General features: G+C 42.3%; 1 protein-coding gene across 13 annotated transcripts in view; it reads right to left on the bottom strand.

Moving 5' to 3' along the window:
* Window positions 1-24,839, bottom strand: part of PHACTR1 (phosphatase and actin regulator 1) — a 586,592-nt gene that overhangs the window by 313,500 nt on the left and 248,253 nt on the right. The window contains exon 1 of one of the 13 annotated variants that reach the window (XM_032247697.1): window positions 22,949-24,159. The exons of 8 other annotated variants lie outside the window; for them this stretch is intronic. Coding sequence is in view for 1 of the 5 variants with exons in the window: in XM_032247695.1 (XP_032103586.1) it covers window positions 22,743-22,782 (40 nt within the window). In the remaining 4 variants the exon portion in view is untranslated. Of the gene's footprint in view, window positions 1-22,455; window positions 24,160-24,839 lie in introns of those variants that run through there. 4 more of the 13 variants (XM_032247695.1, XM_032247696.1, XM_032247699.1 and 1 more) reach the window with 4 other exon arrangements.

Raw genomic sequence — 24,839 nt, forward strand, 5'->3', positions numbered from 1 at the left:
TGGGACATGGGAGTCTCAACTAGTTTTCATAGACAATTTTTTTTCAAACTGCCCGCTTCATCCTATCCTTCTTGCCACAATCACACATAGAAGTCATTCTGTTTGTGACTCAAAAATAGTGAATCTAAACTAACAGCAATTTTAACCCCTGACTCTCCTATGCATTCATTCCAATGTCTGTTGGGCAATACTGGCTAAGTGCAAGTCACTGTGCTATTTGGCAAAACACATGTGGCCTCCGGGAGCATATCATCTCACTTGTGCGTGACACGCTTGACACTCCAGACCCTGGTGCCCTGAGTCCAGGTCTGGGAGGGTGATGAGGGGAGACATGAATCCTTCTCTCACCCTGGTCACTTGAAGGCCACTGGGAAGCTGAATGTGTAAGAGCAAAAAGGAAGGAACAGGCCAAATAACAAGCCTTTCAGCACCTATCATTTGTCACACACATGTGTGTACATGTGTGGACACACACACACACTCCATGCTTTTTTTTCTGTATGCACTTAGAATAACAGGTTTTCACTACATATAAAAATTGTTACCTTGAGAACTTACGCCACCCTCCTTTTGCTATGACACAAAACAACTCAATAATTTGACCAGGATCTCATAATTAGTCATCAGCTTTCCCATCAGTAGATTGAACATTTCTATATACTGTGAAGAGAACTATCTCCACTTGTGGCTAACAACAAAGCATGCTAATTGTGAGAGTAATTTCATCCTTATGTAAACAAAAACGAACATTTCAGAAAGCCATTTTCTGGATGAAAAGCAGGTCTTCTTAAATCAGCCATTCCAAATAAACTGTGTTATTTACCAGGTATTCAACAACTAAAGGATGAGATAAGCTTTAGCATTTGATTTTGTTCTAGAAAGAATCATGGTGGATTACAGTATTCCCCAAATACACTGTAACATTTGTTGTGTGTGGGTTTTTTTGGGGGGGGGAAGTTATTTTCTTTAAAGGAAAACTCACTGCATTGGATCTCCTCCTCATATAAACATAGAAAGGAAATGTTTCTCTAAACAATAATGCCTGTGTGTGAGGCTCACAATGCTACAAAGTTACACCAAAACCACACAATGCAAGCAATGAAAATGTGCAGGTGCATCCTAATTGAGTATGCCATCACAATACAACCCAATGTAAGCAATCAAAACCTGCAGGTGCATTCAAATCGGGTATTCCACCGTTCTGTGGTTGAGAGTAAAGTCTCTCCAGAATGTCAGACCACTAAAGACCCACTGCCAACTGCAAAACAGAGCTCAGGCAGGGTCTCTGGACCGCATCAAAGATTCTTTCATAGCCACATGTGCACTGTGAACTTCTGAAAGTAGAATCTGCTGGCTGACTTGCATCCTTTGTTCAATGCCTGGTGCAGCACTGCCATGTTCAGAGATGCACCTAATGGATGCAGAGACATGCTTAATGATTGTAATAATGATTAGAGGGAATCTGCTGAAAGTGAAGAACAAGGGGCCAGGTGAAATTTTCAAGCAGCAAAAAGAGAGCAGAATTCACTCTCTCACTCCTGCACCTGAAGAAAGATTAAATGCAACAGTCTCTGCCCAACACAGCCCCTGGTCCACCAGGTACAATACGTTCAGTGGCTGGGATGGAGGCAGGAGGGGAGTGGTCTGCTGGCCACTCTCTTCTTCAGCTTCCTCTAAAGTAAGGACCTTAAAATCAGCAATCATTTTTAGCATATTAAGGACAAAACAGTGCTAGGAGCATCTCCCTCCTCTTTTCACCAGCTGGCCTTATCATTCCTGCCATGAAGGTCTGCAAACGCAGAAGACCAAGCCCAGTGATCAATAGGAATATTCCAGTTAAAATCTATAGTGATCCTAGTGGTCAGATAGCAGATGGAAGCATTCTGAGGTTCATATCTTGTTAGTACTCAATTTCATTCTGAAAAGTTGGAAAACACTCCCTCCCTTGAGATTTGATACTGCCACAGTAAGTAAGGAGTTAATACGAAGTTGACCCCATGCAACAAACATGTTTCATCAGCTATGAACCAGCACTGTCCCAGCAGGCACTGCAAATACAAAGAAGACATATGTGACTATTGTCAAGCTTTGTAGCGGGAGAAGCTCATCAGAGCAATAACGTATCCCAGATGTTAAGACTCAGGGTGTGATGAGGGAAGGAATGCTTATTTTTATTGGGGAACACAGAGAGGCATTGCTATTGGGTGACTTGGGAACAAAGTCTTAAAAAAGAGATATGACTTTTACACTGTTGGCGGGAGTGTAAATTAGTTCAACCATTGTGGAAGACAGTGTGGCGACTCCTCAAGGACCTAGAAATAGAAATTTCACTTGACTTAGCAATCCCATTACTGGGTATATAGCCAAAGGATTATAAATCATTCTGTTATAAAGACACATGTACACGTATGTTCGTCGTGGCACTGTTTACAATAGCAAAGACCTGGAACCAACCTAAATGTCCATTGATGATAGACTGGACAGGGAAAATGTAGCACATATACACCATGGAATACCATGCAGCCATAAAAAATGATGAGATTGTGTCCTTTGTAGGAACATGGATGAATCTGGAAAACGTCATTCTCAGCAAACTGACACAAGAACAGAAAATCAAACACCACATGTTTTCACTCATAGGCAGGTAGGTGTTGAACAAGGAGAACACATGGACAGAGGGAGGGAAGCGTCACACCCTGGGGTCTGTTGGCGGGGGCTGGGGAGGAACAGTGGGGGGTGGGGAGGTTGGGGAGGGATAACATGGGGAAAAATGCCAGATATAGATGACGGGGGGATGGAGGCAGCAAACTACATTGCCATGTATGTACCTATGCAACAATCCTGCATGATCTGCACATGTACCCCAGAACCTAGAGTATAATAAAAAAGTGAGAGAAAGAGAGAGAGAGAGAGATGGGAGCCAGAGTGTGAGGAGGCAGAGCAGGATAGCAGGCATGGAGGCAGGAGAGCCCTGACTGCGTGGAACGGCAGACAGCATGGGTGGCTGGGGTGTGGACGTGCTCCTGACAGCCTGGCAAGAGTGAGTATTGGAAGGGTAAGGGCTGGACCCTCCCGGACGGTCTTGGATGCCTTTCTAAGGAATTAGTGGTTATCCTTAAGATGGTGGAAAATCAGGGAGGGAGGATTTGCACAAGGGGGTGCCATGATGAGATTCAGATTTTGAACATTGACTCTGGCAGCCAGTGGAGATAAGAGCAGTGGCGTGGATAGGACTCAGGCTCCTAGACAAGGGCGCTGCTGCAACCCAGGCTGGGCAGGATGCTGTCGGCTTCCTAGAGACGGAAGGAAACATGCAGCATGCTGAAATGCACAGGCAGATTTACCTTGAAGATACAGGAGCTGGAATTAGGCCTGGGCCCCTTTCTGAAGGCCTTGGGAGGGGACCTAGCAATGTGTTCACATGCACATGTTTTTCCTACATTTTCAAAATCAGGTATTTCCATATTTTTCCTTAGGAAGACCTCCTTCAAGACAAGACCTACCCCAGCCAAGAAATGCTTTTTCAACAGAGGGAGACTGAGGTTCAGAGATGTTATATGACAAAGACGCTGGAACGGATGAGGCAAAGAGAAGCTGAGGAAGCAGCACAGAGCCACACAGGAAGGGTGCTCCCTCCCTTCTTAAAGCTAAATGGCTTGCAGTGCTTCTCAAGGTGGAGGTCTAGAAAATGGTCTAGAAAAGGACTCCATGAAAAATCACCTTTCTCCATTAGTGACATGCTCATTTAACTTCAGTCCTTACATTACCCTAATTACTGGGCTCTCAATGTTAAACAAATGATTTCTACAAATCCTTGCAGACCTTGTTTGACTGGAGGATCCCAGTGTTTTACTCCCATCCTTGTAAAGCCAAGGACAACTTTCTAACCTTTTGGGGGAGTGTGTGTGAAGCGATTACATATAGGGATAAGCTAAAAGAAATGGGTTCTAGATAGTTTTCCTTTCAAGTCAAATGTCTTGTTTAAATGAGTTCTGTGTGTATGTGTGTGTGTGTGAGAGAGAGAGAGAGAGAGAAAAAGTGAGAGAGAGAGAGAGAGAGAGGAAGAGGAGGAAGAGGAACAGCAGCAATATATAGCAGCACCCTTCCCCTTATCTGCAGGGAGGTATGTTCCAAGACCCTCAATGGATGCCTAAAACTGCAGATCATTTTTGGCCAGACACGGTGGCTCACGCCTATAATCCCAGCACCTTGGGAGGCCGAGGCCGGTGGATCACCTGAAGTGACGAGTTCAAGACCAGCCTGGCCAACATGATGAAACCTCATCTCTACTAAAATACAAAATTAGCTGGGTGTGGTGGCGGGCACCTGTAATCCCAGCTACTTGGGAGGCTGAGGCACTAGAATTACTTGAACACAGGAGGCAGAGGTTTCAGTGAGCCGAGATCGCACTGCTGCACTCCAGCCTGGGCAACAGAGCAAGACTCTTTCTCAAAAACAAACAAACAAACAAACCACAGATCATAGCGAACCCTATATATACGTTTTTTTCTATATGTATATATCTATAAAATTCAACTTATAAATTATATACAGTAAAAGATTAGCAGTTATTACTCATAATGAAATAGAATAATTAAGTAAAATCAGTTATGTGAACATAAGCACTGTGACAACTGGCCAGTTGATCTGATCACTGAGATGGCTACTTAGTGGCTCACAGGTGGAAAGCATCTTCAGGGAGAGACACCAGATGAAGGAATGATCCATGACCCAGGCAGGATAGAGTAGATGGATAAAAGTTAAGAATTGTTCATTTCTGGAATTCCCCATTTGATATTTTCAGATTGTGGTTGACTATGAGTAATTAAAACCACAGAAAGTAAAATCGCTGATGAGTGGGGAAGACCGTAGCATCAGGTGGGGCAGAAAGAGCACTGGACATGTATGAGAACACTTTGGTCTACAAGTTCTGGAGTCCTGGTGGGCAAATCTCTGAAACTTTCAAGGTCTTGGTTTCTTCTTGAGTTGAATGAAAGGGTTGAATCAGATGCTCCACAAGGTCCCTTTTTATTCTAAATTCACCCTAGGACTTTTATGTTTTACCTGCTTGATTGTTTCCTAAAGGAGTTAAACCTATACTTGACTTTATTAGAATATTCCATATGCCGTTCATGTACCACCTCTCAAAGGAAATCGAAAAGTCAGCAATCCTGCTCTCTTGCTCTGAACTACAAAATGATTGAAGCTTAGAATTCCTTGGCTAGCTGTCTCCTTCCCCTTCCATCACCCGCCTCCCCCAGTGATTGATTGCTAAGTCTCTTCTATTTTTCATAGATGTTGGCAAGTTGAGTTCTCAGAAATAAAGTTCAGAAGGGGGAAAAGGAATTGAATTATCCCATTCCTCCCACCCCATATATTTCTAGAAGCACATCTAAATGCCAAAACTTTTCAACGGATGATCATAAGACCAACTGGCCCATTTTACCTATCGCACTGGCTGTGCATTTAAAGAAAGATTTGACCTGCCATTGTAGCTCCTGCCTGTAATCCCAGCACTCTGGGAGGCTGAGGCAGGAGGATTACTTGAGACCAGAAATTAGGCCAACCCGGGCAACAGCGTTTAGCGAGATTCCGTCTCTACAAAACAGCTTACAAATAGCTAAGCTTGTTGGTGTGTTCCTGCAGTCCCAGCTACTCAGGAGGCTGGGGTGGGAGGGTTGCTTGAATCTGGTTGGTGGAGGCTACAGTGAGCAGTGATCACACCACTGCACTCCAGCCTGGGTGGCAGAGTGAGATCCTGTCTCAAAAAAGAAAAGAAAGACCCAAAATACATGAAGAAAGGCTTTTGGCCAAACTGAACCTTCTATACCAAGCAATTAAAAATGAGCTTCTTGTTAGTTAAAATGTCATAGTGCTATAACATTTTAATGTCATTTCTGAATAATGGATATAGAGAAAAATTTTCATTGCAGATTTTTGCAGAGTGAAGTTTTAAGAGTATTTTCATATAAATAATATAGAACACCCATAATTTATTAACATACCACCCTTTTCACTCTGGTCAGGATCTTTGTAAACTCTTTTTTAATGTGCAGCTGCGAATTAATTTTCTGGTCCATGTCCATCGTGGAGGTAGCATGTTTATGCTGCTAAGCATTGCAGAACAATGCCTTGTAATCTCTAGAAATGTCACAGCAAGTTTAAAAGAATGCAAAACACCAAGCCACCGGCTTTCCTATTTCCTAATTTATTATTCGTTTTCCATACTTCCCCCGTAGTTCACACACTCATTGTAATAGAGTCAACACTCTTTCAATCCACAATCCACTGGTGCTTACTTCCCTAATTAGAAGCTCATTGGGAACATCTACAACTATACAGTGGGTTTTTTTTCCCCTGACCTTGGGAGTATGGGAGACAATGCTCAATGAAGCAGTGATCAATCAATGATGGAGAGGAAGTAAATCGATACCCAATTTCCACACACTTAAATTGGAATAACTTGCACGTATGTTTCACACAATGGTCTCTAGCTTGAAAATAACATTCTTTACCAACTTTCTGCTCTTTTTTGTCGAACTTCCCCAAATCCCTGCTGGTATTTGCTGTGTGCACCTCCCAAAACATTGCTTGCATTTAAAATCTTATCTCTGGGTCAGCTTTTTGGAAACCCCAAACCCCAAGACCCAGCACATACTTCCTGTATCCACCAAATATTCCGAGTATATGAGACTGGAAATGAAAGGCACCTCAACTGAGTTGTCACCCAATTAGACAATGTTGGTGAATTTGATCTTTATTTGGAAAAACTGAGATCTAGACAAACTGACCTCAAGGTCACATGAATAGTTAATACCAGAGAACGACATCCTGAGTCCCCCAAGATTTTACTCTGTGAGTGAGACAAATCTGGTTAACAGTCTGGGACATTTGTGAACTAAAATACTGCTTCTAGCAGAAGACTGTCATGAGATCGGAATTGAAGGATAGATAAAGTCCACAGTAATATGCTGAGTGTAATAAGAGTACAAAAGATTAAGAGGATGATATAGTATGTGAAAGTGACTGGAGTTACAAAGAATGGTATTGTTTGCATTGGTCAAGAAGAGATGAGAAAATATAGGAAAACTCTGAAAAGGAGCTTTAAAAAATCCCAGCCTCTTCAACCCCCAAGAAATATGTTTGTTTATTTTTTAAAGATGGTTAGTTCTCCCACCTTTGAAAAAACCACCTGTTAGAACCCAGGACTCTTGAATAACAATAAATAATCTCCTTTCTTTGCACCGTGCCTTTGGTCAGAACAGTCAAGCCTGTCTCGTGGCCTCTGGTTTTGTTCATCTTCTGTTGGTGCCTTGACATTGACAATTTACAGCTCTGGCAGTAAGCGAGCAACCCTAGAGCAAAATACATATCACAGATCCTTTAAAAAACAACACACTCCCAGGCTGGAGTGCAGTGGCATGATCTTGGCTCACTGCAATGTCTACCCCCTGGGTTCAAGCAATTCTCCTGCCTCAGCCTCTTAAATAACTGGGATTACAAGTGACCACTACCACGTCGGGCTAATTTTTGTATTTTTAGTAGAGACAGGGTTTCACCATGTTGGCCAGGCTGGCCTTGAACTCTTGACCTCAGGTAATCTGCCCGCCTCTGCCTCCTGAAGTGCTAGGATTATAGGTGCCACCACTACACCTGACTAATTTTTGTATTTTTAGTGGAGATGGGGTTTCGCCATGTTGGCCAGGCTGATCTCAAACTCCTGGCCTCAGGTGATCTGTCCACCTCGGCTTCTAAAGTGCTGGGATTACAGGTGTGAGCCACCATACCAGGCCTTAAACAATATCTTTGAATACAAAAACTAAACAATAAATCAGTATCAAAAAATGCTTTTCCTATGGTCTCCTCTTGCTTCGTGGTCTTACCTGTGGGCTCTGGAACAACACAGTCCTATAGAAATATAGTGTGAGTTACATAGATAATTTAAGGTATTCTAGTGGCCACATTAAAAAAGTAAAAAGAAACTGATGAAATTAATTTTTGAAATATTTTATTTAACCCAATATATCCAAAATATTATTTTGACATATAGCTAATGTGAAATTTATTGAGATGTTTCTTATTTGTTTTCTCATACTGTGTCTTCAAGATCCAGTGTATACTTAACACAGTGCATGGCAATTTGGACAAGGCACATTTCAAGTGCTCTTTGGCCACATGTGGCCAGTGGGTGGCAGCTGGACAGTGAGGCCAGCTATAGAATGTCCACCTTCAAAACTATTGTCCTAACAGAGAGTATAACACAGGCTTCCTGGTTAGCCCAGTCCTGGATTCTCAGCTCTTGATGTGCATTTGAATTACCTGGGAGACATTTAAAGAAAGTTCTGATCCTCATGTTTGACATCTAGATATTTTGATTCAACTGGCCTAGGATGAAGCCTATAATCAGTGTTTTGAAACTGCTCCCAGACTATTTAAACAAGAATGACTCGAGAGCTGGCCTTGGCTCCTTAGTTTTGTCTTATTACCGGTTTTCTTAATCAGTTTTGGCTTGCTTTTTTCTATTGCAGGGAATTGGTTAGGCTTTTGGAATTCCTCTTTTCTTGCACTTCTTTTTGAGCTCCTGACCATCCCCTTTAGGCTCTGGGGATGACCTTCTGCTTCTTATTTCTACATTTCTCACTACCTTTCTTGCCTTAATTCTCACTATTCTTTGTGCCTGGCTGTGAACCTGCCCATCCTTTGTTATTACAATATTTGTTTTTATTAGCAGTTTTTTACTCCCTTGTTTTAGCCTACCCCCTTGGTGAAAATGCATCCACTTTAAAAATCTGATCAATCATCAAAAACCGAACAGAATCTCTGGCTCTGAGAATTAGGGGGCCTCTCCCAGCAACTGCCGTGGATACTATCTTAGGCATTGTTTTCTTTTTTTTTTTTCGTTTTTAGATAGGATCCAAATGTGGTTCACACTTGCTTCAAGAAGAAAACTGCACTATCTAAGCAGATTGTTGAGGTTATTGGCCATTTCTTCAAAATTTCACATCGCCCTTTTTCCCTTCAAAAGTGAAAACTGGGTGCACCTGAAAGTTACCCTCAAGGGAACTAGATTATATTCATCAGAGCTTCTATCATTACAGGGAACTTAAATTTAAAGGGTGCCTTTTCAAATCATGATTTTAAAAGAATATACAATTTTTTTTTTTTTTTTTTTGAGATGGAGTCTCGCTCTGTCGCTCAGGTGGAGTGCAGTGGCACGGTGTTAGCTCACTGCAACCTCCGCCTCCCAGGCTCAAGGAATTCTTGCTGCTTCAGCCTCCCGAGTAGCTGGGACTACTGACGCCCGCCACCACGCCCAGCTAATTACTTTTGCATTTTTAGTAGAGACAGGGTTTCACTTTGTTAGCCAGGCTGGTCTCGACATCCTGACCTTAGGCAATCCAGCCACCTCGACCTCTCAAAGTACTGGGATTTCAGGCGTGAGCCACTGTGCCTGGCCAAGAATATACAAATTTAAGGTCTCTCTCCTCATGCCACCTTCCCAAACCTCAACTTCAAAACTCGAGTCCCAGTGATGAGAAGTGGCCAGGTGTTCTAGAGAAGAACATGCATGAACCCAAATTCAAGGGGGGCCATCGGTTCCCTCAGGCACGCGAGGGCACCTCCATCTTTCCCATCCTTTTGCCCTACTGGGTGTCTTCAGTAACCTGGAGGCCAGATTCATTTAGTTTCATTTACCCCAGGTTTGTTGATAGTTTATTGTAATTGTTGCTGGCCCGGCCTGGCCTGGCTCCTGTTGTTATACTGGGAATGGGTTTCCCGGGGTTAAGGGGCGGGGGTGGGAAGTTCCCAGCTGAGGAGGCAGTAGGGGATATTTTAAGACCCTTTTAAGGGTGGCAAACCCTAAGCCTATGAGAAAAGCTGAATTCTAAGCACTGAAAAGAACACAGATAAGTATGATGTGCAAAAAGGCCAAGAAGAATGGCCTGGGTCCTAGGGCTAGTGTTGGGTGGAAATGGAATCAGAGAAGAAACAAGCAAGAGAGGCCCTGATTTGTTTCTTCCAGCTCTGGCCGCTTTGTGCTGCTCAGCCCTGGAGCATGAGTGGGTTACGTTAGCTCAAAGGGCCAGGACAGAGCACACAAGATCTCAAAACAGGTATTGCAGGGAAGAACAGGAAACACCTCTTCAAGTCTGTCCCGGTCATGTCTATTCCATTAATTACCAGTCTACTACTGATCACTACTACACAGTTTTAGCTTACGGAGAAAACAGCTAAGAAGACATTTGCAATGATGATTGGTTTTGGTCAGTCTTTGGCTCATGCATATGAGCTGCCCACGGCATAAAATGGGAAATGTTTACATGGCATCAACGTCTTTCATTCTAATTTTTAATTAATTTTAATTTTTAATTAAAGCCTGCCATTTTAATACGATTGGCAAAAAGATGGGGTGAATAAGAGTGGCTTTTTGGCAGATTAAATTTAAGTTCTAAAATACTGCTGTGTACTTAATTCTTCTTCTTTTGGGTTTAATATTTCAATAAGTTGATGTGTTTGTTAGCTAAATGGGGTCTGCATCCATCTGCCAGAATAAACAGGGATATGTTCTTTATTATGTTGCCACAGTTTTATTATCAGGAATTAGGAGTGGCCTTAAAAAATAACTGCTCCTGTTGGCTAATTATTGTGAGGAAGAGAAGTTTCGTCTCAGTTAAGCTAAACTGAAATAATTGTCTTTGGCAGGCATTCTCTAATGTTTAAGTCCACAGTATTTAATTACCTCAACCACAGACAGCACATTCAGCTTCTAAGAGGTGCACTTTGCAAATGACTCAACCAAGAAGATCCATCAGGATGCAGCTAAAATCAGAATCAGATGTTCCACAGAAGTAATATTACATTATTTTAATAAACAAATGCTGGAGACAAGTGAATTGAAACATTTGTGCTTAACATTTGTGAGCTGTTTTTTTTTGAGACTCAGTCTTACTCTATTGCCCAGGCTGGAGTGCAGTGGTGTGATCTTGGCTCACTGCAATCTCTACCTCCCAGGTTCAAGTGATGCTCCTGCCTCAGCATCCTTAGAGCTGGGATTGTAGGCGTGTGCCACCACGCCTGGCTAATTTTTTATATTTTTAGTAGAGATGGGGTTTCACCATGTTAGCCAGGCTGGTCTCAAACTCCTGACCTCAGGTGATCCACCTGCCTGGGCCTCCCAAAGTGCTGGGATTATAGGTGTGAACCACACCTGGCCTGTTCTTAACATTTTTAAGATAACATTTTCTCTTGATTTTTTTTTTTTTTTTTTTAGCACAAGATTCTGAGTTCTCAATTATGTGTCTAAGTATCTGAGCATATATATTTTTGGTAGAGATGGGGTTTCACCACATTGACTGGGCCGGTCTCAAACTCCTGGGCTCAAGTGATCCTCCCACCTCGGCCTGCTGAAGTGCTGGGATTACAAGCATGAGTCACCATATCCGGCCTAGGAATACCCTTTACAGGGGTGAAAATACAAGACAGGTTGCTAGATTTTCATAGCTGAATGTCAGCTCTGTAGTTAGCATATCTGGAATCTGAAGCATTCGGCTCTTTCTTTTATCAGGAACACAGAAATAGCCACTTAAGGCTCTTACTAGAGAAGTCAAGTATGAATTCCCTGTAATCTAATACTCAACGACTCAGAGGAGATATCTGATTTTAAGAGAGGCAGACTAAAAATATTAACTCAATTTCCCCAGGTCAGAGGTTCTCAGTGCTAGCTGTACTTTAGGATTACTTGAAGTACTTTAAAATTACCTAGGCCCAAATCCCACCCAGAATATTTGAGTTAGAATCTTAAAAAGACTGCCAAAGGTCGTGAACCACTCTTCTAGAACCTTGTTTCTCCAAGTGTGGTGCATGGACTAGCAGCATTACCATCACCTGGGAGGTTGTTAGAACTGTAATATCTCGAGCCCCACTTCAGACCTGCTGAATCAGAATCTGCAGGTTAACAAGATCCCTGGGAGATTCTAACGCATTTTAAAGTTTGACAACCACATTTTTTTTTTCAAGAAGGTTCTATACATTTTTACTATCAGATCATCAAAAGAGCAACACAGCAGCAGAACTCCCTGGTGAAACACCTTCACTGAGCTCTAGTTTCATGATTTGCCTGGGGATCAGTGGAGTCCATTTGTGTCAATTATACAAATCTCATCAAAGACATTTTCCTGCTATACCTCCAATATCCCTTGTACAAGAATCCACACAACAAAAGTCCTTTCATATTTTAGTGACAAAAAAGCTCATGTCACCAGATGAATTTAGTTACTCCTTAATTAAAACAGAAAGTAGAATGATGTTTGCAAGGGGCTGGAGGGAGGGGGAAATGAAAAGTTACTGTTTAATGGGCACAGTGTTTTACTCTTGCAAATGAAGAGTTCTGGAGAGGAATGAATGATGGTGATGATTGCACAGGACTGTGAATGTACTTTATGCCACAAGCCTGAAGACTTAAATATAGCCGAAATGCTAAACTTCATGTTATGTGTATTTTGCCATGAAAAACAAATTTAAAGAAACTCAGAAAGAAAGGGAATTTTTCTTTTCCTTTTCCTGGAGTCAGTGACTCCTTTGAAGCTGCTGTTTTCCAGGTTCCTCTGTGAAATTTTACCTTCGGCTTTTAAGAGCTACAATTCTAACATGATGATTTCAGCAGAGAAGTTATCTCTGAGCCATCATTTTAGCAAATGGAATGTGGGGAAGGGGGCATGAGATTCCACGAAGGGTGATGAGTCTGAGCAGAAATCATGAAAGCCAGTGGTCACTTTTCCCTGGAGTTCTTTTCCCTGAAAGAGTTCTATAATTCTGGTGAGTAGAGAGGGCATTCAACACAGACTCCCTGAGGGAATGATAAAGCCAGCTCTGCCGTGCTGGAAACCTCAGTATCCAGAACTTCTGCCCCAGCAACCAATTCCAGAGCCGGTGCTCAGGTGTCTGTCAGCTCTTGGCAAAACAGAACTTCCTGTTTTCAAGATAGTGTTTTAAATGGCTCGTAAAAGCTTTCTTGGACAAAACTAGTCCTTGCAAAACATTATTTTGATGATTAAAGTATAAATGAATCAGAAACATATGGAGTGAATTTCCCCTGGGTTTGGCAAAGCCCACTTTGGACTTGATTCCGTCCAGGATGCTTGAAAGATGGTTTCAAGTGTTTGTGAAATCAAACGTGGCTTGACTTTTCCCAGTTTCCTTTATAGGGTATGGAAGTTTAAGAAGAGGACAAAGATTTCTTAAGGTTTCTTGGTCATAGCCTTTGTTTCTACACTACCAGGTCTCTGCACACATGCAGAATTTACTCACCTAAGAGTTACAGCTGACTGAGTATACACGGTTGCCAGCAACACTGCTTCTCTCTCTCCCTGGTTTCAGTATAGTTCAGCAGGTTTCTTCTTTAATTTATAAATGAAGGGTTTCAGACTTGGGCTATTTCAAAGAATAGAGACTCCCTTGTAAGAGAACTCCTTTCCACTTACCTACAAAGATTCAAGCTTACTTTTCTTCTTGCAATCCTCAGCATTTGAACTCTGTGGGCATAGGTGTTTTAATGGAGCGCCACAGCTCAGGAGACAGCACCTTCCATGTGGTCAGAAAGAATGCCCACCTCCTTGTACATTTTGGAGGGCCATTTTAGAAACAAGAAAGGAGCCCAATATTCTGTTAAGAGTTTTTCCCTATTATGTATTGTTCACAATTTTTAGTATAATGAAGAAGAAACATTTGTTGTATTTGGAAACACTTTTATCCGTAAGAACAGTACTACTAAGAGGGCTGTGGGAATGCCCCTTAATATCTAAGTATGGAGGGTTATTTAATTTCGTAATAGCTCAGGAACATGGGCAAATAATTCTCAGCAATACAAATTTGGGAAACGTAAAGAGAGACTTCAGGTCTTTAAGAAGGTTCAGGGATAATTTAGATCAGAGATGAAATGTAAAATGAGGACCATATCTTTTTGTTCCAGGTTATCCAAATCTAGTAGAAAAACAGCATAGCTGTGGCTCTCCTCTGTTAATAAGCACATCTGTAAGTCACCTGCAGCTCCATCAATGTGAAATGCAAGAGTGGCTTCTCAGTAATATATATTATACTCTAGGAAACACTGAAATGTTTGCATATTTTCACTCAACAGCGCAATATAACATAACACAACTAAAATGTCCAATTTTTTCAGCTACCAAATAATTTTAATCACCCTTTTGCAATATCAACCAAACAAAACAAGAAAACCTCAAGGCTCGGAGAGAAGCATCTTCCTGTGGGGGAAAAGAATTTGAACAGAAACATGAAGGTAGAAAAATATGTGGTATAAGGAGAATAATGGAAAAAGTAAAATTTAAAACAAGAAACTAGAGAACAAGGTCAGGTATCATAATATTAATGTTTCTCTTCCTCCAAGATCTGAAACTCCAAAATGTCTCACTGTGATCACAACTAGCCAGGATCCCTTTGCCTGGGTTTGCATTCCCTGTTCTATGGTTTATCAGCAGGATGTCCAGGGATAAGTTACTTGATGTCCTTGAGCTTCACTGTCCTCATCTGTAACATGGGTATAATAGTCCCTCTTTCTCTCTCATAGGGTCATGAGAATTTAATGAGATCATTTAGCTAAAGCCTCTCAGGGGCATCTAGAACATAGTGAGTGCTCGGGAAGTAATGGCTGGCCCATCTGCCCCCAGCCTCAGTCCTTACTTCCTGCTAAACCTGCTGCCTATCCTCCCTGGAACCTTGACCCTCAGGCCCTCCAGACTCGACCTTCCATCACCTCCACCTGATTTTAGGGTCCTCCTGTACCTCTTCCTCCTTTTAGCCCTCCACATGTGCAGTCAGTGGCCAAAGCCTATTGATTCTACTCCCTCAATCATTTACACTTTGCCTCCTCTCTTCCATTCCTTGTCATCACCATGTCCGGGCCCATTAATGTCTTTTGAAATGTGTGCCATTTATGACATTTCAGTGTCAGTTCATGCTAGCTGTGCAGCCTCCAAGTTTCTCATTTCTCCAAGCCTCAGTTTCCTTCTCTGTGGGAAGTAAATAACTAATGGATTCTCACTATTTATGGAAGTTTTGTCTCATAAAGTACTGTGAACACTGAATTAGCAAATGCTGAACCATTGCTACTGCGGGAAATGCAAGATGAAGTCTCTGTGAGCATGTTTTCTCCAGCCCACCTGTCCATACCTTTGGTTTTCTGTTTATTTCTGTTGAGCCACACCAGATTTAACATATACTGTTGATTCATTAACACTGAAGTCACACGCCCAACAGCACTATCACTCATGCCTGAGCCATGTTCACTGTATGTTTTCCATAAAATCACAGCCTCTCTGAAGTTAGGAGCACTGCATGGCGCTTCAGCACGATGCTTGGGGCCATTCTAAATGGCAAAACCACCGACAAAAAGCACCAAAATGCAAAAAAAAAAAAAAAAAAAAAAGCACAAAAAAAAACTGCAAAAAGGACATATTTACAGGATGAGAGCTCCAACAAGGAGGCAGAGCCTCGCTTTGTTCCATCTCAGCTCAAATTTTCGCTGCACTGCACATGTCTGTGAATGGCTGTGAAAGCACCACAAAGATTGATTTTGGGGTGACAAATACATTCTAGTGAGTAGGCAAATTTTGCCAAAGCAGAATCCAAGAAAAATGAAGATTAGCTGTACAGTCAGCCCTCTGTTCAATCCATGGGGGGACTGAAAATGTCAGGCAAAAATAACAAATAACTATATGGCAATACAAATAATGCAAATTTAATAAACAATATGGTATAACAACTATTTACTTAGCATTTATGTTCTATTAGGTATTATAAGTAAGCTAGAGATGATTTAAACTATGTGTAAGGATGTGCATAGATTATATGGAAATATATATTTCCTGATAATTTATGTCAGGAACTTGAACATGGCAGGGGTTGGGGGATTGCAGGAGAGAGTGGAAGCATCCAGGAACCAATTCCCTGTGGATACCAAGGGCAGACTGTGTTTGTACCTAACAGACCTTGGAGAAATGAGCACAAGCTGCATTTGTACCTACCATACAGGCTTGCTGTGCAAATTAAAGGACATAATCTACGGAGTAACTACTAGGCACTCAACAAGTGGGAGCTGTTACTATTATTTATTATCATTATTATTTATTACCATTATGTTCCGCACCACTGCAGTTGCATTTGTAACTGATGGCGCCCCCGTCTCCCTCCATTCACTCCGCCCTACACATAGACGTCAGCTCTGACCATGTCACTTCTGGGCTTGGTATTCAAATTCTTTTCAATGCATCTACCTTAGATCCCTTTCTCTCTGCCCTCTCCTCCAACAAAACTGGCCTGGCCACCATGCCTCAGGCACACTCCAGGCATGCCTTTCGCTATGAATTGGCATTCCACTTACCCCCCTTCCTTTCTTGAAAATATCTCCTGCCTCCCTCCTTCCTTCCCCATTTTCTTATATTAAAATATATCTATTCAGCTTTCAAGACTCTTAGATTAAAAACATCTCTAAAGCCTTTTCTAGCCAGAATAAACATCTCCCTCTTATCATCCTCAATAATCCTTTTTTTCTGTTCTCATGGAAACTGTCATTTTCTATATTCTGTTAAAACTTCTATGTACATTTTTTATTCCTCTGAATAGGTATGAGTAGATCTGATTCCTTTTCTCATATGCTGTGAAACTCTTTGCACAATACCTTGTCCTTAGTACAGTAGATAATAAATGCTTACTGATTAAATACAATAACAAAAATACTCACAAGGTAGTTGGTTTTGCTCTACTGAAAAAGACCTGATATTTATAAAAACATATTTTTTTTACTTGAGAAATTCTACAGATGAACAAACCAACTTTAAATTAAAAAAAAAATAGTTCCTAGTTTATATGAAAGCCAAAGGGAGCCAATACTAATTTGTTTTCTTAAAGTTTGGTGACTTATTCCTGAATGTTTGTCCTTAACATTTTCAGCCTCCAGGTCCTTTTTTGGGCAAGTCATGAACCTTGAAATCAGAGCTAAATAATACAGGTGCCAACATACTCAGAATTACATCACAGGGTCTTTCAACAGCCTCATTCTAATAACAATGACGAGAGCACTTCACACTTGGCCAGACCACGGCAGCTAAATAGCTTGAAGCTTGCGCAAACTAATTTTGTACAATAACCTGTTACTTCTCTGCCTCTGAAATGGAGCCTGGTCTAAGGGTAAGTCTGTCTACTCATAACTGAGTGAGTTCTTGTTTGTGAGAATCAGGAGGTGAGATCAGGGAACGAATACTTCCTTCTTGGGCATTGGAGGCATACCATATTTTTAATGAAGAAAGATGTGACAGGGTGTTTTACAAGTTACTAAATATGTGCTGCTTTGTTCCTGCAAATATAATTTTTCACCATCATTAGTTGTTTTTTGAAAAGAAAATCAAAGTACACGTCTTGCCTGCATGATTCCCCCTTTACGTTGCATTTTCCAGTTTGAATGGAGCATGTAGGCTGCTACCAGGGAACTGGTCTATGCCTTACAGAGCGTGCAAACGGTCCTGCTAATGGTACAGCTGTGGAGGGAAGAGGAAGCAGTGAACAGGCTCACCCTCATCTGTGTACACCTGCAAATCACCTGCTGCACTCTTGTTATTACTTTCTTGTCCATGCCTTTTCATGTCTGTTCATTTGGAATAGGCGTCAGTTCCCTTGCACTTCCTGTATTTATGAGAATACCTCAGCTATGAGCTGGACTTCCTATCTCTTTCTCTGAATTCTGAGATCCGACGTTTAGAAAGGAAGTCACTTGTAAATACCGCTTGCAAATCATCTTCCGCTCTACTGACCAATTCTGTTTCAAAAATATATAAATCAGTGTGTATGTGTATGCATACATGTGCTTAGGTGTGTGTATTTCAAGTAACCATGTCGTTGAATATCACTGTTCATGCTGAATGGGGACAGGGAGAGCTGAGGACTGAATGAAGAAACAGAGAAGAGCATGTATGATTCTGCAGAACACGGCAGAAACCTGGATGATAGGATCAATCTTCCTTTAAGTGATGGAATAGTGAAAGGAAGTGGGAAAAAGTGACATGCCATAATCCTTTTGACCTTAAAGGAACATCAAATTCAAAACTATGTTAAATCCATCCTCCAAGAACAGCTGTCACCACAGAGCTGCAAACTTGTTAGGTACAATCTGCCAGTGCTTTGACAGAGTGCGCAGGTGGAAGTCAATAAAGCAAGGTCCTCCCTTTCTCTCATAGTTCAAATACTCTAGAAAGTCAGGCTTCTCTGGAAGCTTGGGCCAGGTCTGCCAGGCTGCCTTTCAAAGAGTCTGCTCACTGCAGTCTGGAGATACCATTTTCTTCTATGGAGGTACCATGTTCCCTAATGGATCTGATCAATTCCTAAAACAAGAAGAATGCATCTTTTAATTAGTTTTCTTAATTAACTTGATAGCTATTTTGGGTTAAATTGTGCTCCCTTCCAAATTCATATGTTGAGGCCCTGAGCCCTAGTATCTCAGAATGAGACCATATTTGGAGATATGGTCTTTAAAGAGATGATTAAGGTTAAATGGGGTCATAAGGGTGGGGCCTAATCCAATATGACTGGTGTCTTTATAGGAGATGTTAGGGCCAGGTGTAGTGGCTACCCCAGCATTTTGGGAGGCGAAGGAGGGAGATCACTTGGGCCCAGGAGTTCGAGACCAGCCTGGACAACATAGCGAGACTGTCACTACAAAAAAATTAAAAAAATAAAGAAATTAGTTGGAGTGGTGGCACACCCCTGTGGCCCAGCTACACAGAAGGCTGAGGTGGGAGGATCACTTGAGCCCAGGAGACCAAGGCTGCAGAGAGCTGAGATCATACCACTGCACTCCAGCCTGGGTGACAGAGACAGACCCTGCCTCAACACAAAAACAAAAAACAGCAAAAAAAAAAAGAGAAGGACATCAGGATACACACACACACACACACACACACACACACACACACACACACAGACTAAGGGGCAACTATATGGGAGGATGAGGCGAGAATGCGGCCATCTACAAGCCAAGGAGAGAGATCAGGAGAAACCAACTTTACCAGCCTCCAAAACTGTGAGAAAATACATTTCTATTGTTTAAGCCATCTAGTAATATTTTGTTATGGCATCCTTAGCAAACGAACACATTAGCTATGGACTACCCAAGGTGATTTTCTTCATTACGATCTATAAGAAAATCCTGGTTCTCAGTAACACACATATTCCTTTTTTGGGAGGTCAATTTCTTTAATCCCAAATAGTTGTTAACACAAGTTTGTACTTTGGGTTCTTGTCTTCCTTTCAGTTTGGACATAGGATATCATATGTTCCTCTTTGATGCCCTGACAGTAGGGTAGGAATTATTTTTACTATTTTGTAAGTGAGGAAACTGACTCAACTGAATGATTTACCCAGGGCAGATGAACTTATAAACAAGTCTTTCAATAGCACTTTCTCTGCTATTTCTCCAACATTCCACACCTTCTTCTTTTCCCTTAGCATTATAATATATACAGGTTTGGGTGTTTTTCCATCTCAACTGTTTTTGAAACGTATGTCTCATCTTTCTGTATTCCGTTGGATTATTTTTTCTGTTTCTCTTAATTTTAGACATTCGTGTTATCTTTGTGATGGGTTTCTCAGAAGAAAACACCCTACACTATTTTTCACTCTGCCTTCTTTAGGACAAGTTCCAGGAGAGATTTTTTATCCAGTTAGCTTCCTAGAGAAGCCCGAGCTATACCTAGAGAACTTTCATGAAATCCTTTCCCTGCAACTGTGGATCCTGAACTTTGCAGGAAGCCGAATACCCGTGGAATGCCAAAGTAAAGGCCTTTGGCATCTTTACCCTTTAGAGTAATTATGCTACTGTCTTTGGACTTTACAGCATACGATCAGAAGTTTGCTTTATGGGAGGCATTAAATCCCTATGTTAGGAGACTGCAAAAAGAAAACAAAAACACAGTCATTAAGGGGCCATATAAGGGTGGTAGGTTCTGTGCTGTCCCTAGTGGAGGCTTGGAAGTGTACAGTCATGGACCACTCCAGCCCATCTGCAGAAATTTTCCAAGTGGAGTAGAAACCTACGGGAGTTCTAAGCCCATCAGATTCAGGATGAGAAAAGGGCAGAATCATAACTTATAGTATGGCTGAGGCAGGAAAATCAAACCTGCCACACCAAACTGTATCCATTAGAAGGTGTCTGGGGCTGTCCAGAGATAAGGGCTACTTTGTCCTTATTGGGCCCTCCCTAGTGTGGGGTCGCTGTGACCCAGTGGTAGAGTGCAGGGAGTCTGTGGACAAATGTTGCCTATCTGGTGCTGCTGCTGATGCCCTCTCTGGCTTAAACCAGTTAAATTTACCCTTCTGTTGAAAACACGGGGACAAACATGCCTTCTCATATAGCGGAATACAAGTGTTATTGAATTAATTCCAAAATATTTGCAGGATCACAAATATGAGCTAGAGTTTCACATACCTGTATACTCTTTATTCACTGGCACATTCAAGGGAAAAAGTGACTTTGTTTTTCAAGTACTTTGTGGTCACTAGATACCATAAATGATAACAACAATAATAGGTACTTTTTAAGGCACTAAGTGTGCCAGGCACAGTGCTGTGGGATGTTCCATATAATTAACTTCCCATACAGCCAGTGAGGTAAAGTGGTATTACTCTCCAATTTTACGGATAAGGAAACCGAGCCTTAGAAAGGTCAATAAACTTGCTCAGTGCCACTCACTGAAAGGTAGCAGAATCGGAGTGGAAGCCCCAGTCAACCTGACTCAAAAACCTATGTTTTTAATCAAAGCACCTTGATTTCCAGAAGGACTGAAATTTCAAAATCTGTCCTATTTTACCAGTTGTCCCATAAACTATTGGCTATCCTAGAAACGAATAAAACCTGGCATCCGAGCTGTATTTCTCAGACTGTCTCTCATGCTGAAAGCAACATAAAAACCCTCTGTAAGATCACAGGTCCCAGTCCTTGGTATGGAAAATGTGGGCACCATGATCTATGAGGATGAGCACATTTTAAAGAATTAGTGTACAAGGCAACACACTCAAAACCAAAACTATTTTGAGCATCATGTGTTTGTTGAGCATCAGAAGAGAGGGGGTTAATGGGGCGATAGTAAAGACTAGAAATTCATGATCCACAGTCTTTTTGCTTCCCAAATGTGATCCATGGTTTTGAAGATTTGAGAACCTCAGATTAGGATCATTTTTCGATTCTGATATTCAAATATCCTCTTAAAAGATAACTGTACCACTTTAAAGAGTTGTTCCTTTTCTTTTACTTTTTGAGATAGAGTCTCACTTTGTCACCCAGGCTAGAGTGCAGTGGTGAGATCTGGGCTCCCTGCAACCGCCTCCTGGGTTCAATCGATTCTCTTACCACAGCCTCCCCAGTAGCTGGGACTACAGACGTGCACCACCACGCCCGGTTAATTTTTGTATTTTTAACAGAGACAGGGTTTTGCCATGTTGGCCAGGCTGGTCTTGAACTCCTGACCTCAAGTGATTCACCTTCCTCTGCCTCCCACAGTGCTGGGATTACAGGCGTGAGCCACCGCACCCGGCCCCTTTTTAAAGAGTTGTTTCTATCAGATACATTCAACTCATATAATTTGCCCAAAACTGAGAGCAAGGCAGAAAAAGAATGAAAGGCAGTGAAAACTTGAATACCTCTTTATAGATACCACTCTAAGGATGCTTTCCTTTTGGTTCTAACATCACCATATTTTGTTCAGAGCAGCTCATGGGGCCAAAAAATAAAAAATAAATAACACTTAGAAATAAACTCTTCCAAACTAACACCTTGCCATTTCTTAGGCTCTTTAGCAGTCAGTGTTAAAAGAATCCATGTAGCATCTCTTGTTCGTGCTGAGTGAGCTGTTATCAGTTCCCATATTGATTTTTATCTCCATGCAGCAAACCTCAAAATGCCACGGCCCCAAGCTGAGATCCCACCAAGGCTATCCCTTACTTATCCATTTGTTTTCCAAGTCTTCTTTCCTTTTTCTTCATCCACAAATTCTCCTTGAACCCACTTTCCCCAAAATAACAGCTGCGGATTTGATTTTTCCTTTCCTGTCTCTTTAAGTCAGAAACTTCCTGAGGTTCCTAAGAGCTGCCTGCCTCAGCAGGCACCACGACTCCCCGCAAGTCTCCATTGCAGTGAGATTTGCAAGTGAATCTCCTTTGAAAATCATCACCCGTTTTGTATCCACTCTGACTTTGAGGCATCTACACTAACACCGTGGGCTCCAGGACATCCTATGAACCCGGTCTGAAGGTTTCAAAACCAAATCTATTCATATTGGCAGCTCCATCAAAGGAGAATTCTCTAAACCGAACAAAGCATCAAACCAATACAAAATCCACCTAACAAACAAACAAACAAACTGCAGTAACATGACTTCCGATGCCAGTGCCTACCTTAAAGGCGTCCCAAAGCTCTTTGCTCCCACATGCATCCTCCTCTCTGGGTCTGTTTCCTGGGTTTCCAATAGCTGTGCTTTCTTAAATTGAGCAACAGTCTCCTCAAGTGTCGGGCTCTGAAAATACACATGCTACACACGCCCATGCAGCCCTCTCGGTGCCAGGCAGCCCCTTCGCCTTCCTTCCCAGCTGTGCCAATTCCCTGGCTGATGACCAGCTCCCACGTGGGATGGAATGGAGAAGGGGAGGGTGTCAACCAAAGTCGGGAGATGAATTCAACTCACCGTGGACTAGGTGGCCACCCATCCGGCAGGGAGGGTCCATTTTATCCCTTTTCTAACCATAAACCGCCTCCACGATGGTCTCTCCACCTCATTCAGAGCCCAGAACAGTTGGCAGGGGCACCAACCCCTCCTGGGTGTGACCTGCGAGTACTCAGACCTCTCTAAAGTGGCAGACTTCGGCCGGTGGGGCACAGACTGCCTCTTACCTTCACAGAGCCCCAGTCCTTAAAAGCCCAGCTGGCGTCCTGTGTTTTACTTCACATCGGAGGCAACCGGTTTCAGAAACCGGGAACATTTCAAAATGAAACAGAAAGTAAGCCGGAGATCCAAACCAGACCCCGGACCTGCCTCGGCCATCCCCAACCTCTAGAAGTCTTCTGACTCAGCAAGCCCATACAGCTGTTTCAGCCTGGAGAGGATTCAGAGGAAACTGCAGCTTGGAAGTCTGGAACTCACAGCCTGGGCTTTTTTTTTTTTTTTTTTTTTTTGAGTATTTGTTGAGCTTTTTAACATGCCGTTTGTCTCCTTCTGCAGGGAATTACTCAGTGATCCCGTCACCTGACTCAGGGCAGCTCCATTATATAATTCTAACTGCTATTTGAGCTCCGATGGGAAAACCACACTTGTCTCCCCTTTCCCCCACCCCCAGCATCATCCACTTTGCCCTGCCCCCTAGGAAGGGAAGAGGGAGGGAGACCTCAAAACATAAAACAATGGCACTTAACTCTCCTTGAACCTTCCCTAGCAGGACTGCATTTCTGCTATGCACTCATGTTTCCCTTCAGTTCAGTTCTTGAGTGGAGGACCTCATAAATACCAATGAAGAGTGAGTGGGAATGTCTCAAGATGGGATGGGAGCAGCTTTCCCTATTTTCTTTTAGGATGGTTCTCTGTACGTGGGATAAGTCACTGAACGGATTTTCAAATGGTCAAGTGCATCATCAGTTGGAAAGCTTCAGGTAGATTTATAAAGCATGTGCAAATAAAACCTAAAGCCAAGAATCTTTTATTATTTTTGCCATATTTCTGTGAAATGCCAAAGGCGTAGCTTGGGTTGAGGGATCTTGAGCCAAAACCCCTGCCCTCACCTCGATTCTCATAAACCCTCTCCCAGCCACCTCAAATAAGCACAAGCCCCAAGTGACAACAGCTTGCTTTGCTAGGCAAACACCTCTGAAAGGGCAAGCACCCAGCCTCCACTTTCAACCATACTGTAACCCCTAAGGCCATTCTATATAGACATTTTGAAGCCACACCTGTCCTAGGTGAAGGTAACACTAATAATTCCTCTCTTTCCCACAGTCCCTGTCTTAGCATCTGTTGTCTGTCCAGATGAGACTCACTAAGGAGCAAGCATGTTAAAACAGAATCCACTCATGAATGGAACTTAGATGGCAATAAATGAGCGTAACACCTAAAGCATCACACAATATGATGATCAAGTTAAAAAAAAACACTCCAACCTGTTTGCTTTTTCCACATCAAAGCCAAGATGAACTATCTGCATAGCTTGGGCTCCCAAACTTCTCCCAGCCAGTGGAGCCTTGTTGCTGAATACAGGAAAAGAACTATTTATGCTGATGAGAACAAATGCTAATGTTGGTCAGCTTTCCACGAGTTTTTCTAGTCTCACTCCTTTTCTCTCTCCTACATCTTCCCAACCCATAATCACCAGAGGAAACTACTTTCTCTCTCCGGCCTTCCTCCATTATTCTAAGTAATGTTAGATGCTATTTTCATGTTAAAATATGTGACATTAGACAGATACTGTACCCTAAGAATCACTTTCAAAATATTTTATAACTATGTATCCACAGATCCGCCCTGAGGTCAGCATGGTTAATGACTGTTTTTATGCAGACCCAGAGAAGCCAGTGACATAGATGGGAGTTAGAAGACAGGTCTTGGCCCAGCACTGTGGCTTACGCCTGTAATCCCAGCACTTTGGGAGGCCGGGGCGGGGGGATCATCTGAGGTCAGGAGTTCAAGACCAGCCTGGCCAATGTGGCAAAACCCTGTCTCTACTAAAAATACAAAAATTAGTCAGGCATGGCGGCAGGTGCAGGTAATCCCAGCTACTCAAGAGGCTGAGGCAGG

The sequence above is a fragment of the Sapajus apella genome, unplaced genomic scaffold, assembly GCF_009761245.1.
Source record: "Sapajus apella isolate SASKATOON/1434 unplaced genomic scaffold, GSC_monkey_1.0 scaffold63, whole genome shotgun sequence".
Lineage (NCBI taxonomy): Eukaryota > Metazoa > Chordata > Mammalia > Primates > Cebidae > Sapajus > Sapajus apella.